Below are 13417 nucleotides of genomic sequence, written 5' to 3' on the forward strand. Positions count from 1 at the left end.
TTCAACTTACGATTAAACGCAAAAAATAAAGTTATCAACGGACTTGTGACCCTACACCGGGACTGAGGCCATCTTTATCGCTCAGTTTATTCTACGACGTTCGAATAGTGTCACGGATATGAAAATACTGTTATTATTATTTGTTTTACACACGGTAATTTTATTTTCGTTTTATAAAATTGGCTAGCTGTTTCAAAATAGCACTAATTACTAAAAAAAATTGAAATGCGCCCCATTTTCTACCGCGTTTTGGCGGGTAAAGTGAAAAGTGAATATTTTTTCAAGTGATGAAAATACCGTAATCATTATTCGCATGATCCTCTTGCGTCATGTTATTATTATGTTTGGTATAATTAATAATAAATTAACTATTTCAAGGCCTTCAGCGATGACTTCGGGAAATCTTATATGAAAAATGCACGACTGGTAAGTTATTTGCCATTTACTACAATTACTATTGAAATTAACACTTTCACAGCAACAATTAGGTCGATTGCTTTGCATTACCTGTCTGACGTTTTCTTATAGGTTCAAATGAAAAATCAGGAATTTTACCTCTTTAGAGTTTTGCTCTAGTTAGAGTTTTTTTTTCGGTGAGGGAGAGAATACTCATGTATACAGGTAAAATAGTTGAGGTTGAGTAATGATCTTGTATTTTTCATTTTTTTAGTGTCGAGAATGGACGTGCATCAACGACAAACTCGGACTAGGCGATTCCCTGCCTGCACGAGACCAATACCGCCAAGTTCTGAAAGGTCCGTGACGATAATAATTGAAAGAAGCTTAGTAAAATCATTTACGAGCAGTATTGTAATATGATAATACTAATATCTACCTAATACCTACTTATCAATCTTCGCGCGTGCGAAACCTGTGAATTCCAAACAAACGTAATATCTGCGTACCTAATGTCAATGTCACCGTGATTTCAATTTCAATTTATTTATTTTGCTAATATACACAGATACAATATTGGTCATGTCAGTGTGGTACAAATTCATGAGTGCATATTACGCCACAATAGGCATGCAAAATATTAATCTTACACTAAAATTATAATTAGCCTATCTTCTTAGCTAACTAATAGGTATACATTTAAACTTATTACAAATCACAAATTAATATATTATATATTATACATTAATAATCGACACATTGTGAAACATATAAATAATAAAACGTTCAAAATTACAATTAAAATAAATGAAACAGCCATGACGATAAAAAAAAAAAAGTCAACATTATTATATTCATTCGTATATTTTTTCGAAAAATTCCGTTAAGGAATAGAAAGGCCTACTGATTAAAAATGATTTTAAATTCTGTTTAAATTTATCTAAATTACTGCATTCTGTGATGTCTGTGATATGTATGACTACCTTAAATAAAACGGAGGGGGTAGGAGCGTCTGGTTTATAGACGTATTACATCCGAGTAGTTATATGTAGACATGAAACCGAGCGACCAGGGGTAAGAGAAAGACATCTTTATGTATTGACTGTTTCATGTATGGCAGCATAATCCTTTTTCTCTTTCACTCTTATAAATTTCGGTATTTCGCCAACGCCTCCTTGCTATGATACCATAACCCGACCATGAAAAAATGCCCGGTCGGTGATAAAGACAAATCATGGAACTATTTTCTCTTTCCTCTTATAGGAATCGCAATAAGACTATCTTTCTCTATCAAAGAGTGTCAGGCCCTTGGTTTGTTTGGACCTACAGAAATATAGTAGGGACATTATTAGTTTAACTTCTAATCTCGGCTTATGCTTTAGTTAGAGGTTATAGCATATCACGACCTTTTTATTTGACGTATAACCTACTAGTCTTATACACCTTACATGTTTTTATAGGAATATTGCCTGAAGCATGGCATGGCGCGGTCGAGCCCGCCCTCGAAGGATGCTACGTCAACCGTACGCGGCGTTACACAAATACCTGCCCCGGGCAAGCACTCTTACAATGCACTGTGGAAAAGTTGATTGAGGTAATAAATATGATATTATGGCAACTAATTAGTCACAGATTACCTAATTAGTCACAAAAAATAGGATATAGGTAAATGCAGATATTTCACATAGAAATTAGCTATCGCTAGATGAAAAGGTATCTGGTGGCCTAGCCAAGGTGACGATAGCTTACGCTTCGCTATCGAATCGCTTTGTGTCTCTCTTTCACTCTTCCATATTAGTGTAACAGTGACAGTTGCGTTTCGTTCGATTCGTAGCTTTAACGATTAGCATGTTGTCTACACTTATACAATTTTAAAACATTTCTAACCTAATAATTCTTTACAGAGTTGTCCAAACGCGTTTTGGAGAAAGAATGACGGCTGCTCAAACGTTTCATCGCTTGCTGGTTTCAAATATATGTTTTCGCAAGGGTAAGAATATGTTTAACTTGTCGAACTTAGCCGTCACACTTCTTTTATACATTTTTTTTACTGTAGGCTTAATCAATAGTGTCGTTTTCAAGCAAAAGGTACCACATTGTCGCTTGCCATAAGGACGCTCTGACAGGTTTTTCATATAAAGATACAAGAAATTTCATCCTTATGTTAAGCGACCTTTTGATTGAAAACGTCACAATTATGTTCATTTGCACTAGATGGAGGCAGTAGTTCGTACCATTCTATTATGGTTTTGTTTGAAATGTCATAATGGTTTTGTTTGAAAATCAGTGCAAATTCGTAGTAATCAGTAAGACGTATATATGTAACTACTTCATTTTGCGTGTAAGTATACTTCTTACGATTCATAATGTTTTCAGCTTGTACGAAAACCTAGAAGCGAATTTATCATACGAACAACGCCCGCCGTGGTTTATGAAATACGTAAGTAAACCCAAGAAGGTAAGTAAGTTTTAGTGGACTATTTTTTTTATACTTTTTATTATTCAATATTTTACGTAAACCGAGAAGTTTCTCTTTTAAATGTTGTTAATAAAATATTAAATATTAAAGCCAAATTAAATAGACTTAATGTAAACATATCATTCATTATCATATTCTTATACATTATGTTACAATTTCTTATTCATTATGTTACAATTATGATAGGTCGGTGTGGCGTAAGGCATAGCCTTGTTTCCCTTCTGTTGCCATTTGCAACCCCAAAGTTAATTATCTTCCTCCATTGTTCCAGTACTTCAACTCGAAATGCTGCGACCTGCCAGAATTATTCAACGATACAACACTCACCGAATGCGGATTCACACACGTCATGCACTATCACAGACACAGTCCCGTCCGTGTGGTCACCCTAGATCCGGTAAGACATTTTTACAGGGAGGGGCCTGTAATAGGAGTCAATATTAAATGGTACGCTTAAACGTGAAGGGAGAAGGATTGCGTACAAAGACATATTATTATACATACACTATGTACACGTTTATCTTGTATGTTTTTAACCTCTAAGGTTGGAAGAGATCGCTTTTGGGCGAAAAAACCGTTGTTACCTCTTAATGTTAGTAAAAATAGATAATAACGTAAAATAAATAAAAAAATTAGAAGATGTGTTTTTTTTGTTTAATATTTCAACCACTCAAAAATAGTTAGACTAAGAAAAACCTGCAGCGAGTTTCATAGCACACGCAGTGCAAGTGTTATTTATACGTCATAATTTCATAGAAGTTTGACGTTAAAAATAACACTTGCACTGCGTATGCTATCAAAATCGCTGCAGATTTTTCTCGGTATAACTCTACCCATTTGAACTTTGGCTTTGTTGCGCCAAAACACCATTAAATAATTGAATATGTTTTCAAAATGACTGTTAATGCCCTCTTTTTCTTTATTTATATTTTATTTAGAAGTGATGTACGAGACGTCACCATGATTGCGGCTAGCGGGGTGTAAAAGTTGATAAACTCAGATGCTATTTTAAACGTCGTCAAAAACAGTCGTAGTCTAGTCGTATTCACTTACCTTATACCAGTTATACCTACACCTACTACAATTTGAAGCTAATCCGTTAGAGGTGCAAATTTTTTTAGGAACCGAGTACTGACACAGAGGCTTCAACTACGAAATCTGCATACTCCGGTGATTCATTACGTGTAGTGAGTCTACCTCTTCCACAAGTTAACGATGATGTAAGTATAACGTATAGTAGCCATCGCAAAGAATTGGTTAAACATACACAACTCTCTAGATCTTACTTTGGGACGAGGTTGATTAGTGTAAGACCAAAATACTGGACGAGCATACAAAGTTTTAGACAATTTAAATTAGTCAACCAGGAGACAACATTAACGTTACAGTAACGTTACTGTTGGCGTATGTGTGGTTAACAAATCTTTTGCAATGTACAAAATATAATGTCTTAAAATAAAATAAGAAAGATTACTAACATGGTAACTATAGATTACTACTACTAAAATGCGTTTTAAATATAAAAAAACAATGATTATTAAGAGTAACTCAGGAGACGTGTAATCATGTCAACAATATTCATTGACCTATATATTTGCTTCCAATTAATAATTTTTGAATTAATTGCAGTCTTCCGAGGACCCACTGGATTGCTGCGATATGTCTGGATTCATTCAACCATCATGGCGGTCAGAATGCGCCTTCCATTTAAAGTGGGATCCCCAAGCGCGACTAACCATCGAGAATCAAGCAGTTGCCAACACACCTGTACTGACAAGTGCTAGAACAGCTAAACCTAGGCTGGATGTGAAAGTTCTGCCGTTGTCTGTAAGTGTCTTTGTAATTACCGTAAGCCATGAATAATCATTTTTGAGTAATTAATTTTATTATTGATTGCTTTTATTAAGTTATAGATTTACATACTTATATACATATCTTGTCTTGAACTTATTGTTTCCGCGAGTTGACTCTTTAATTTTCCAGTGCGCCCAAGAAACATGCGTTTTCCGCAAACTCAACGTCATCACCGAAGCAGGCACCGTCGACGTGGACGCTTTTTCAAAAATGCTTAACAATCTGACTATGGAACACCCATCGTGGTCCAAAGCTAAAGCTAGGGTGGTCACTAAGTGTCTGACTAGGCCGATAACGAATTATGAGGCAGACTGTGAGATAAACAAGGTTTTGGCTTGCACTTTTGATGTTTTGTCTGAGGTAAGTTCAGTTATCAATTATCATTATCAAGATTTTTTCTAGTTTTATTTTCCTGTTACCAAGTTCTCTATACCTAATGCTCAACAATCTGCTGATATTTCTAGTGTTTTTGGATATATGAATTTATTTTACAGAATTGTCCTACTGTGAAGAAGAGCGACCCCTGTAAGCATTCAAGCACTGCAACTAACGACATTGTTTGCCAAATCAGTTCAGCCAAAGGCCTATTTGTAAGTTAACCTATAATGAACCCGTCCCGTCTGTCCCGTACAAACACATTTTTTAAAATTAATCTATAACTTTTTTTCAGCCTTTGAAGCTGATATATTTTTTCTACCAGATCGCCGCTTAGCAAAAGTTTTCGTTAGCTTGGTAAACTGAACTAGATGTAAAAGTGAAGAAACCACACTAAGGCTTGGATGCTTGGACCAATGCATTCGCTGCTTTTGCTTTTTCTGCGAACGCTAGGAAGCCAAATTTTAGTTTGACATGTATACTTTTGGGTCAACCCATGGAGTCATCCAAATTATAAGACCAAAAATCGGCTTCTAAGCATTTTCAGAACTATTAAAACGCTTTGATACGAAATTGGTAGAAAGCTTCATTCAATTTCTAGTCTACGTTCCTGTTGCAAGTATTAAATAAAACTTTCTTTTCAGAAGAACCGTCACCAGTTCTGTGACATTCCCAGGCTAATCAAATACGACACAGTACTACAAGAGTGTGGCGTGAGCTCCATCAGTCGTCTGGAGTATTCCACGCACGTGATACCCGTTGTGAAGAAACATGAGCCAGTGGCCGGGGTATGTATATTATTCTAACATTATACCTTTCACCTCTGTTTTTATATCCTAAATGACAATTTGATTACGAACTGAAATAGATGTCATATATTATATTAAAGAAAAAGTGACGAAGCCCTCCAGTGGTAAAGGCTGGATTCGAGCCGGCGTCTTTAGCAATCCGAGCTAACGCCTTGAACACCTTAGCCACCCCGTTACTTAAAAAAACACATCAAAATATTTAATAAAATAATTTAATTTGTTCCCAAAGTAATTTGATTACGCCCAATCAAAATGTCATTTTAGTACGAAACTAAAAATATTGGAATATAAAACGTAGTTAACAGTCGGCAAATACACACAAAACACACAAAATACACAGAAACACACAAAAGAAGAAGATACACAGAAAAGGCGCGGAATATTCCAAAGACTGAAAGATATCTGGGAGGAAGGAATTGATACTGAAGTAAGATGCCTAAATACGAATCCGAAGCCAGTATTGAGAAAAACGTGGTCGCAGTTTTGATTTTCTGAATAATGGTCCAATTTCGTTGAAAATGGATATCTGATGCTTTCAAATATCCGGGTGGAAATATAATTCCGGTATTTAGATATAATCTATTTTGTAGGTACTACTATTGTTTTCTCGGATGTGGAACTTAGAATAAAATTCTAACATTGTGTTTTATTTTCAGTGCAATAAACTAACCGAGTCCACAACCTGCCTGCTTTCCAAAATGGGTTCTCTCAACAAATACAAATTCATGGACTACTTCAAGATGAAAGCCAACGTAAACGACTTTACAAGCACTCATACTGAATGGTTCGCCTTACATGATGCGTATATAAGCGCATTCCTTAGTATGCCCATGTATAGGAACCATTGCAGCTCGCCTAAGAGGCTGTTGAACTTGATCGACGCTATGTTGATGGTATGTATTTATCCAGGTTGCGGAAAGTTACAAAAAATTTGGAAAGTTCTCGGAAATTTCAAGAAAAACACCTAGGAAATTAAGGAAACTTTCATTTTGGAAATGGAAATTTTCGAGCTCCATACAAAAATATGAGAAGCTTTCGAAGTATACCAATGAGGAAATTTCGCAATTATGAAAACTTTACGACGACTTTCAGTATACATAGTATGTATTTATTTAGTGAGATCAGTTTTCGTATGTTACCTAAAGTGAACTGTGGACTAGGACTAAAAAATGTGACCGAAAGAGAAGCTAAGCTACGGAATTGCATCTCGTTTTCTTAATTACGAAAGTAACGTGTCCATATGTCAATATGTGTAAGCAAGATACAGTTCTTGGGTTTGCAGCTCTCTTTCAGATCGTTTTCTTTAGTTTCTTATGCCGACCAGTATTGCTTGAAGATACGGTTTAATTTTAATTGGCAAAGTAACTCGCTGTCCGCTTTAAATATTAGGTGCGTTCGTGCATAAGATCACAAAAGATTATCAATATTATCATAATCAAAAATAGAATTTATTTATAAACCATTTTTTTCTTTTTTCAGACTTGCCCGTTATCGGCCCGCAAATCATCACCGAAATGCTACAAAATGCTTAACGAAATCTCCCACTCATCGGTGGTAAATCAAAATACAACGAAGGCACTAACGGAACAAATGCTTAACCAATTCCATTACATCTTCTTCCCCCCAAAGTCCCAACAAGTTGTTAGAAAAACTAAAGTTGCTAAAAAGTACGACTTTGGCATCTTAGATACTGGCAATGTGCCACCAGTTAGGATAATGGACGTGAATCCTACGGCTCGGCCGATTAAAGTTCTGTTGCCAGTCTATCAGCAGATGCATAGCAATTTTGGGCCTTTAAACCTACATGTACGACGTGATTCAGTTTTGAGAGGAGGCCCTGGGCTGCCTTGATGCGTTACATTTTGATTAAAAATATCTAAAGGTTAAGATGCGTATTTTTTTCTGGTAACACAGGAGACTATTGTTACTCATAATCAACAATCGCTCTTATTGATGGATTCTGATAGTGTTGTTGTGAACGTATAGTATAATAAAGGTTTTTTAAGTAACGCAGGAGACAATAATTTTATCATATCCATCAGTATGACTGATTGAATTATATAAATTAGGAATAAATAATGTTTATGCTACTACGTGACTACATAAGGTTTTAAATAAAAAACAATTTGAAGCAATATGAAAAATTTAATAATATATGTATACTCACAGTATCTATTGTACTTACAATATTTTCTATATGTATATTTAGTTTTACAAATATAGGTATAATAATGTTGAACCAATAATCAATGTCAGTCTTTTCTATAAATGTCGAATATAGCCAGTATATTTAATTTAGAACATGCAGACTAAATAATTTAAATATGTTTGAATGCATCACATAAATAAACTTATCAGTAAAGGATACTTATAAATCACACTTAGTTTTTTATTTGTTTTATTATACATAAAACGAAACACGAAAATTGTCTTATCTTGCCTTTAACTACAACCCTAGTGAATTTTCTTAAAATAACTAAACATTTTTCAATAAATTAAAATAAAGCAAGAGATGGGCGAATGAGTTTTACTCATTTTATCAACAAAATAATAACAAAGAATTAAAATTAAAATAAAGATTGCAAGGACGTATACTGTATACACTATTACGTGGAAAGGCGATATAATAAACTTAAATTAAATATTTTGAAGTAATTGAATCTACGACTAAATTTCATTACACTTTATAAATATTTTAATAATAATAAGGCAAATTATATAAAGCATCTTCATATTTAATGGCAAGTAACCATTGAAAAATAATCTAAGTCAATATTTTTTTATGTAGACCCAATGCTTTAACTAGGTATTAAAAAAAAGAATGTATTTACACAGCTATGTCATGTATTCACATAAAATAAAATACTACGAATAACACCCGATGATGTTTCATACATTTGCAAACTGCAAAAAAAAAAACTATTTTACGGGGATAAAAAATAACCGTTGCTAAATAAGTAGAGATTAGAAAATATACACACTTAAAAACTTGCATTGAAAGAACATACCTAATTATAATACAATTTGCATTAAAAACATTAATGCATCTTCATTTGTCACAGAAAAAACTAGGTTTCAACTTAAAATAAATACACAACACAATAAAGAGAGTCAAACAGAAAATTCTCCATGATCAAATATTTTCGAATAAGTAATGAACAAAAATTGTTAATACAGCCACATAATTTCCACTGGGTTGCGTTAAGGCATATTTAAACTTATCGTATCAAAATTCCTGACTGATCGGCTATCTCCGTTCAGACTGTGAGTCCCCGCGTTTATCCTGGACAAAATCTCCGATTGGAGCGCTTTAAGGGTGCGTATGGTGGGTAAGTCTGTGGATGGAGCTAAGAGGAGTGCTCGTCTGGCGTGAGGAAGGGCCTCTGAAGGTTTGTTGAGGGCGAGGATGGCGCGGGCCATGGCGTACGCACATTCGAAGGCGTTAGGGCGGAGTACGGACGCGCGAGCGGCGAGGTCCAAGGCTTCTGATGGTTCCTGAAATGCAAAATTAAAATTAATGAACAAGTTTTGGAAACAAATCAAATTATTTTATTAAATATTTTGATTTGTATTTTTTTTAAGTAGTCTCACTACACTTATATATAAATTAAAAACTGTAATAGATGTCATATATTAAAGTAAAACCCACCACTCACCACTGGAGGGCTTCGTCACTTTTTCTTTATTATAATATGAATTCTATTACAGTTTTTAAAGTTAAATAGTTTAACCCGGGGTTAAGCGGTTAAACCGTTAACCCAGTGTGAAATTGTACTGGTAACCATGGTAATTCCAGATTTAACCGGTTAACCCGGGTTTGTGGAATGGTGCAAGTGGGCCTTAGTTTTCCTACCTCTTCATATAATATTGGGACAGATTGTCGATCGGGATTTTAATTTGTAGCATAATCATTGAAATTACATAATATGCTCTTATACAGAATGTGAATTCAGGGCTCGATTCTACTCGCTAAACTGAGCTACTTTTATTATGAGACCAACCACGAAATCGCGAAAAAAACTCGGCGTTTTCATACATTTTGGCTGATCAGATGTCGACGTTTTCTAAAAAAAATTCGCGATATTAGGGTTGGCCCCATAATAAAAGTAGTTTAGTTTAGCGAGTAGAATCGAGCCCTGAATTTCAAGCCCCATGGTCAGAGACATACTGTGTAATATATTATATACCTAATCTACCTATATCTAATAGAGAACTGTTTTTGGGTGGTATATAAGCTTGAATATTAAAGTTTATTTACCTGTTTTCGGCATCTACAAATTATTTAATCTATACTTTGGTTTGTTCAAAGGATTTTATACAAGTAAATACAGTTACTTCTTGAACCGAACTCTACTAATTTTATGATCTACTTACATTCAATTTCCTCTTACACCTCGACAGATTCAGCAACAGATTCGTCTTTAACTGCACAAACGCTGACACATGCTCATGCGGCACCGGCGTAGTCGGCGTAGTCAAGCCTTCATCGCTGATGAGGGGGTTGATTTTCTTTAAGGCATATTGGTAGCGGTGGGCCGCCTCTGAAGGACGGTTCTTGCGGTATAGCATGTTGCCGTCCTCGAGGAGCTTGTTGAGGAGGATTAGCCTGGAAAGGAAAAGATCGCCATGTAAATATAACGTGCCTATTAAATTGATGTACAGATGTAGTGCATAATTATTTTCCATCGTATTTTCACGGAAACGTACGAACGTCTCTTAAATAAATAAATAAATATTATAGGACATTCTTACACAGATTGACTAAGTCCCACGGTAAGCCCAAGGAGGCTTGTGTTACATAGAAAACACCCATGACTCAGGAACAAATATCTGTGCTCATCACACAAATAAATGCCCTTACCGGGATTCGAATCCAGGACCATCGGCTTCACATGCAGGGTCACTACGCACTAGGCTAGACCGGTCGTCCGGTGTCTTGCTATTTTAGTCAAAAAGTACTGAGATTGACTGAAGTAGCGTACGAACGTTTCCGAGAAAATACGATGGATAATAATGCACTACATCTTTAACTGGAAGTTAGTGGGTCAGATGCGTCGTTGCATTATCAAAATAGAAAATTAATCTTAATGTTTCATTTAAAATGAAATACTTACATGAACTCAGGTTTTCCTGAAGCCATAACCCATGTTGTCGGACCGAGCTTGGCACCTTTTCTCAGGAAACAGTTGACGATCTGTAAAAAAAATCATTGTGATCAATGATATTGTATAACTATAGGATCACAAAAAATACTTCCATATTTATGTAAAACTACTTTCTCATGATACTGTGATTTATTAAACATAGAGACAATCGTAATGATAATTGGTGAGTTGTCAAACGTAGGTTAATACCCCAATGCTACTAGCTAAACTAGGTAGCTTTAAACCTAAATCATTTTGCAACCTAAAGACAATAACAATATCCTTACAGGAACATTCCGTTGTCCAATCGCCCGGTCCAAAGGCCTCAGTCCGCTGTGGTCCACCCTCTCTAACGAGGCTCCCTTCTCAAGAAGTATTTCTACCAGCTCGACTGATCCCCCACACGCTAAGCCGAGAGGTGTTCTGCCACTGCCGTCAGGTTGATCTGAAAAATAGTTAATTTCCATTAGCCATTCACTGTAGGATACATTGCCAAAGAAAGAAAGTGTCTCTCAATCTTTTCGCCGTGTAATATCACTTTCTTATGGTCTATAATAATTCCTTAGGAAAAATATACTCGTATGCCTCTTACTAGACGTTTCAAAGACCCAATAGAAATATATGATACTTTCCAAGCAATTGATTTCCAAGCAAACATCATCTTAGGCATATAAATTCAATAAGGTAAATGTTGAGATATAGAAACATAAATATTTGTTTACCTATAGTAGCTCCTCTATCGATTAATGCCACCATGGTTGGTATTCTGGATCGAAGGCATGACCATCCAAGAGCGGAAATTCCGTCAGCATCTACTGCATCAGGGTCAGCACCTATAACAAAAACATAACGTTTAATGCTCAAACAACTGCCATTGTGATGAGGATTTTTGGGAAATATCAGAAAAAAACAGATCAAGAAAGTAATTCGTAGAGCGCAAAAAAATAACCAGTGAATTACAAAGTTACACATAGACAAAGTTTATATCCTGCAGGATTTTCAGGTTCGATAGATAGATAATTGAAGATCAAGAGACAAATTGATCAACATTTTGAACACTCACATCCGCTTTTTAGTTTTAACTATGCCATTCTGAAATTAAGAAAATGATAGGCCAAATGCTGCTGTAAACTTTCCAGTGCACTAGATATCTATGTAAATATGAAAAGAAAGATAATTGTTGGTAAATTGTCTTACCATGCTCCAACAGCATCTCAACAACATCAACATGACCCTCAGCAGCCGCCAGAATCAATGGAATCTTCCCTCCTGATCCCATCACATCCGCTCCCGAATCCAATAGTCTCAACACCAACGCTGTTCTTCCATTCTTAGCCGCTAAAGCTAGAGGGGATAGTTGACGGGCGTTTAAAGAGTAGGGGGTAGCGCCTCTGATGAGGAGGGCGTCGGCGATGGCGGCGTTGCCGGTTGAGCAGGCGGCTGTTAGGGCTGTTTCACCGGTTACTGGGCAGATACCATCAGGCTAGAATAAAAAGAAGAAGTTCTAAAAAAGCCTGGTAGGTTAAGACCAAGAAAAGTCTGAAACGATTTTGATAGCATCCGCAGTGCAAGTGTTATTTGTAAGTCATAATTTCATAGAAGTTTGACGTTTAAAATAACACCTGCACTGCGTGTGCTATCAAAATCGTTGCAGACTTTTCTTGGTCTAACTCTAGATATTCAGCAAAGGTGTCATGTGTGCAGTGATACAAAATTAGGGCGTTTAGTTTTTAAAGCAGGGAAAAAGTATCGAATAAGCCTATAAATATATATAGTTTATCATACTATTAGTTAGTGGTGCGAATATTAAGATCTATAAATGCTTACGATTAATTCAGCGGTATCAAGCAAATACTCCACAATATCCAAATGCCCGTTCTGCGCCGCGCCAATCAAAGCGTGCCTCGATCCCGGCACCACTTGCTCTATGTTATCATCGTCGAAGTCCAGTGGGTTTCGATCGTCTCTCCCCGTCTGGCAGCCGAGGAGGTATATCACTGTGTCTCTGTGGCCGTTCTTGGCTGCGTGCACTAGAGGAGTCTGTTCAGCTGTGTCTGTGTGGCTTAGTGATGCACCTAAAACAGAAGATTTGGTATAATTGTTGAAAAACAGAATTGATAGAGGAGAGAAAAGTGAAGATACTTGAGTGTCCATCGAACGAAACTGAATGAATTGCAGGATATAAATTGACAAATTTAATGATCTCAATAATAAATATCATTTGGTAATCGTGTATAAAATCCGCATCTATTGTCAAATGGATCAACTCCGGTTACAATGGTTTAGTGTACATATTGTTTTTAAGTATACAAAATCCTTCTGGCATTTTGAACAGTGAACTTAATTGATGAAATAGAAAT

At 35.9% G+C, this 13417-nt stretch overlaps 2 protein-coding genes across 3 annotated transcripts in view; one reads left to right on the forward strand and one right to left on the reverse strand.

Moving 5' to 3' along the window:
* Positions 1 to 59: 59 nt before the first annotated feature.
* Positions 60 to 8293, forward strand: LOC134744568 (uncharacterized). 2 transcript variants are annotated; one of them, XM_063678409.1, is made up of 14 exons: positions 60 to 154; positions 379 to 426; positions 671 to 755; positions 1857 to 1990; positions 2301 to 2386; positions 2773 to 2836; positions 3147 to 3272; positions 3997 to 4095; positions 4505 to 4702; positions 4859 to 5089; positions 5224 to 5319; positions 5749 to 5892; positions 6570 to 6806; positions 7393 to 8293. In XM_063678409.1, the coding sequence occupies exons 1-14, from the start codon at positions 119 to 121 to the stop codon at positions 7762 to 7764; spliced, it is 1956 nt and encodes a 651-aa protein (XP_063534479.1). In that variant the 5' UTR covers positions 60 to 118; the 3' UTR covers positions 7765 to 8293. The 2 variants fall into 2 exon arrangements, with proteins under 2 accessions (XP_063534479.1, XP_063534480.1); XM_063678410.1 differs by having other exon boundaries at positions 5752 to 5892.
* The window catches only part of LOC134744530 (protein TANC2), a 208158-nt gene continuing 202779 nt past the window's right edge, over positions 8039 to 13417 (reverse strand). The window contains exons 8-14 of the mRNA XM_063678337.1: positions 12885 to 13132; positions 12255 to 12540; positions 11780 to 11890; positions 11345 to 11502; positions 11028 to 11107; positions 10288 to 10519; positions 8039 to 9408 (exon numbers count right to left, since the gene is read on the reverse strand). Of these exons, the coding sequence (XP_063534407.1) occupies positions 9115 to 9408; positions 10288 to 10519; positions 11028 to 11107; positions 11345 to 11502; positions 11780 to 11890; positions 12255 to 12540; positions 12885 to 13132 (1409 nt within the window). The 3' untranslated portion in view covers positions 8039 to 9114. The remainder of the gene's footprint in view (positions 9409 to 10287; positions 10520 to 11027; positions 11108 to 11344; positions 11503 to 11779; positions 11891 to 12254; positions 12541 to 12884; positions 13133 to 13417) is intronic.

The sequence above is a fragment of the Cydia strobilella genome, chromosome 10 (genome assembly GCF_947568885.1).
Source record: "Cydia strobilella chromosome 10, ilCydStro3.1, whole genome shotgun sequence".
NCBI classification, from domain to species: domain Eukaryota; kingdom Metazoa; phylum Arthropoda; class Insecta; order Lepidoptera; family Tortricidae; genus Cydia; species Cydia strobilella.

Bases quoted from the DNA above. Each gene is read 5' to 3' on its own strand.
- LOC134744568 (XM_063678409.1), top strand. From the start codon at position 119: ATGAAAATACTGTTATTATTATTTGTTTTACACACG. The intron at 4,096-4,504 runs GTAAGTATAACG...AATTAATTGCAG, and splicing joins TTCCACAAGTTAACGATGAT to TCTTCCGAGGACCCACTGGA. The intron at 5,320-5,748 runs GTAAGTTAACCT...CTTTCTTTTCAG, and splicing joins GTTCAGCCAAAGGCCTATTT to AAGAACCGTCACCAGTTCTG.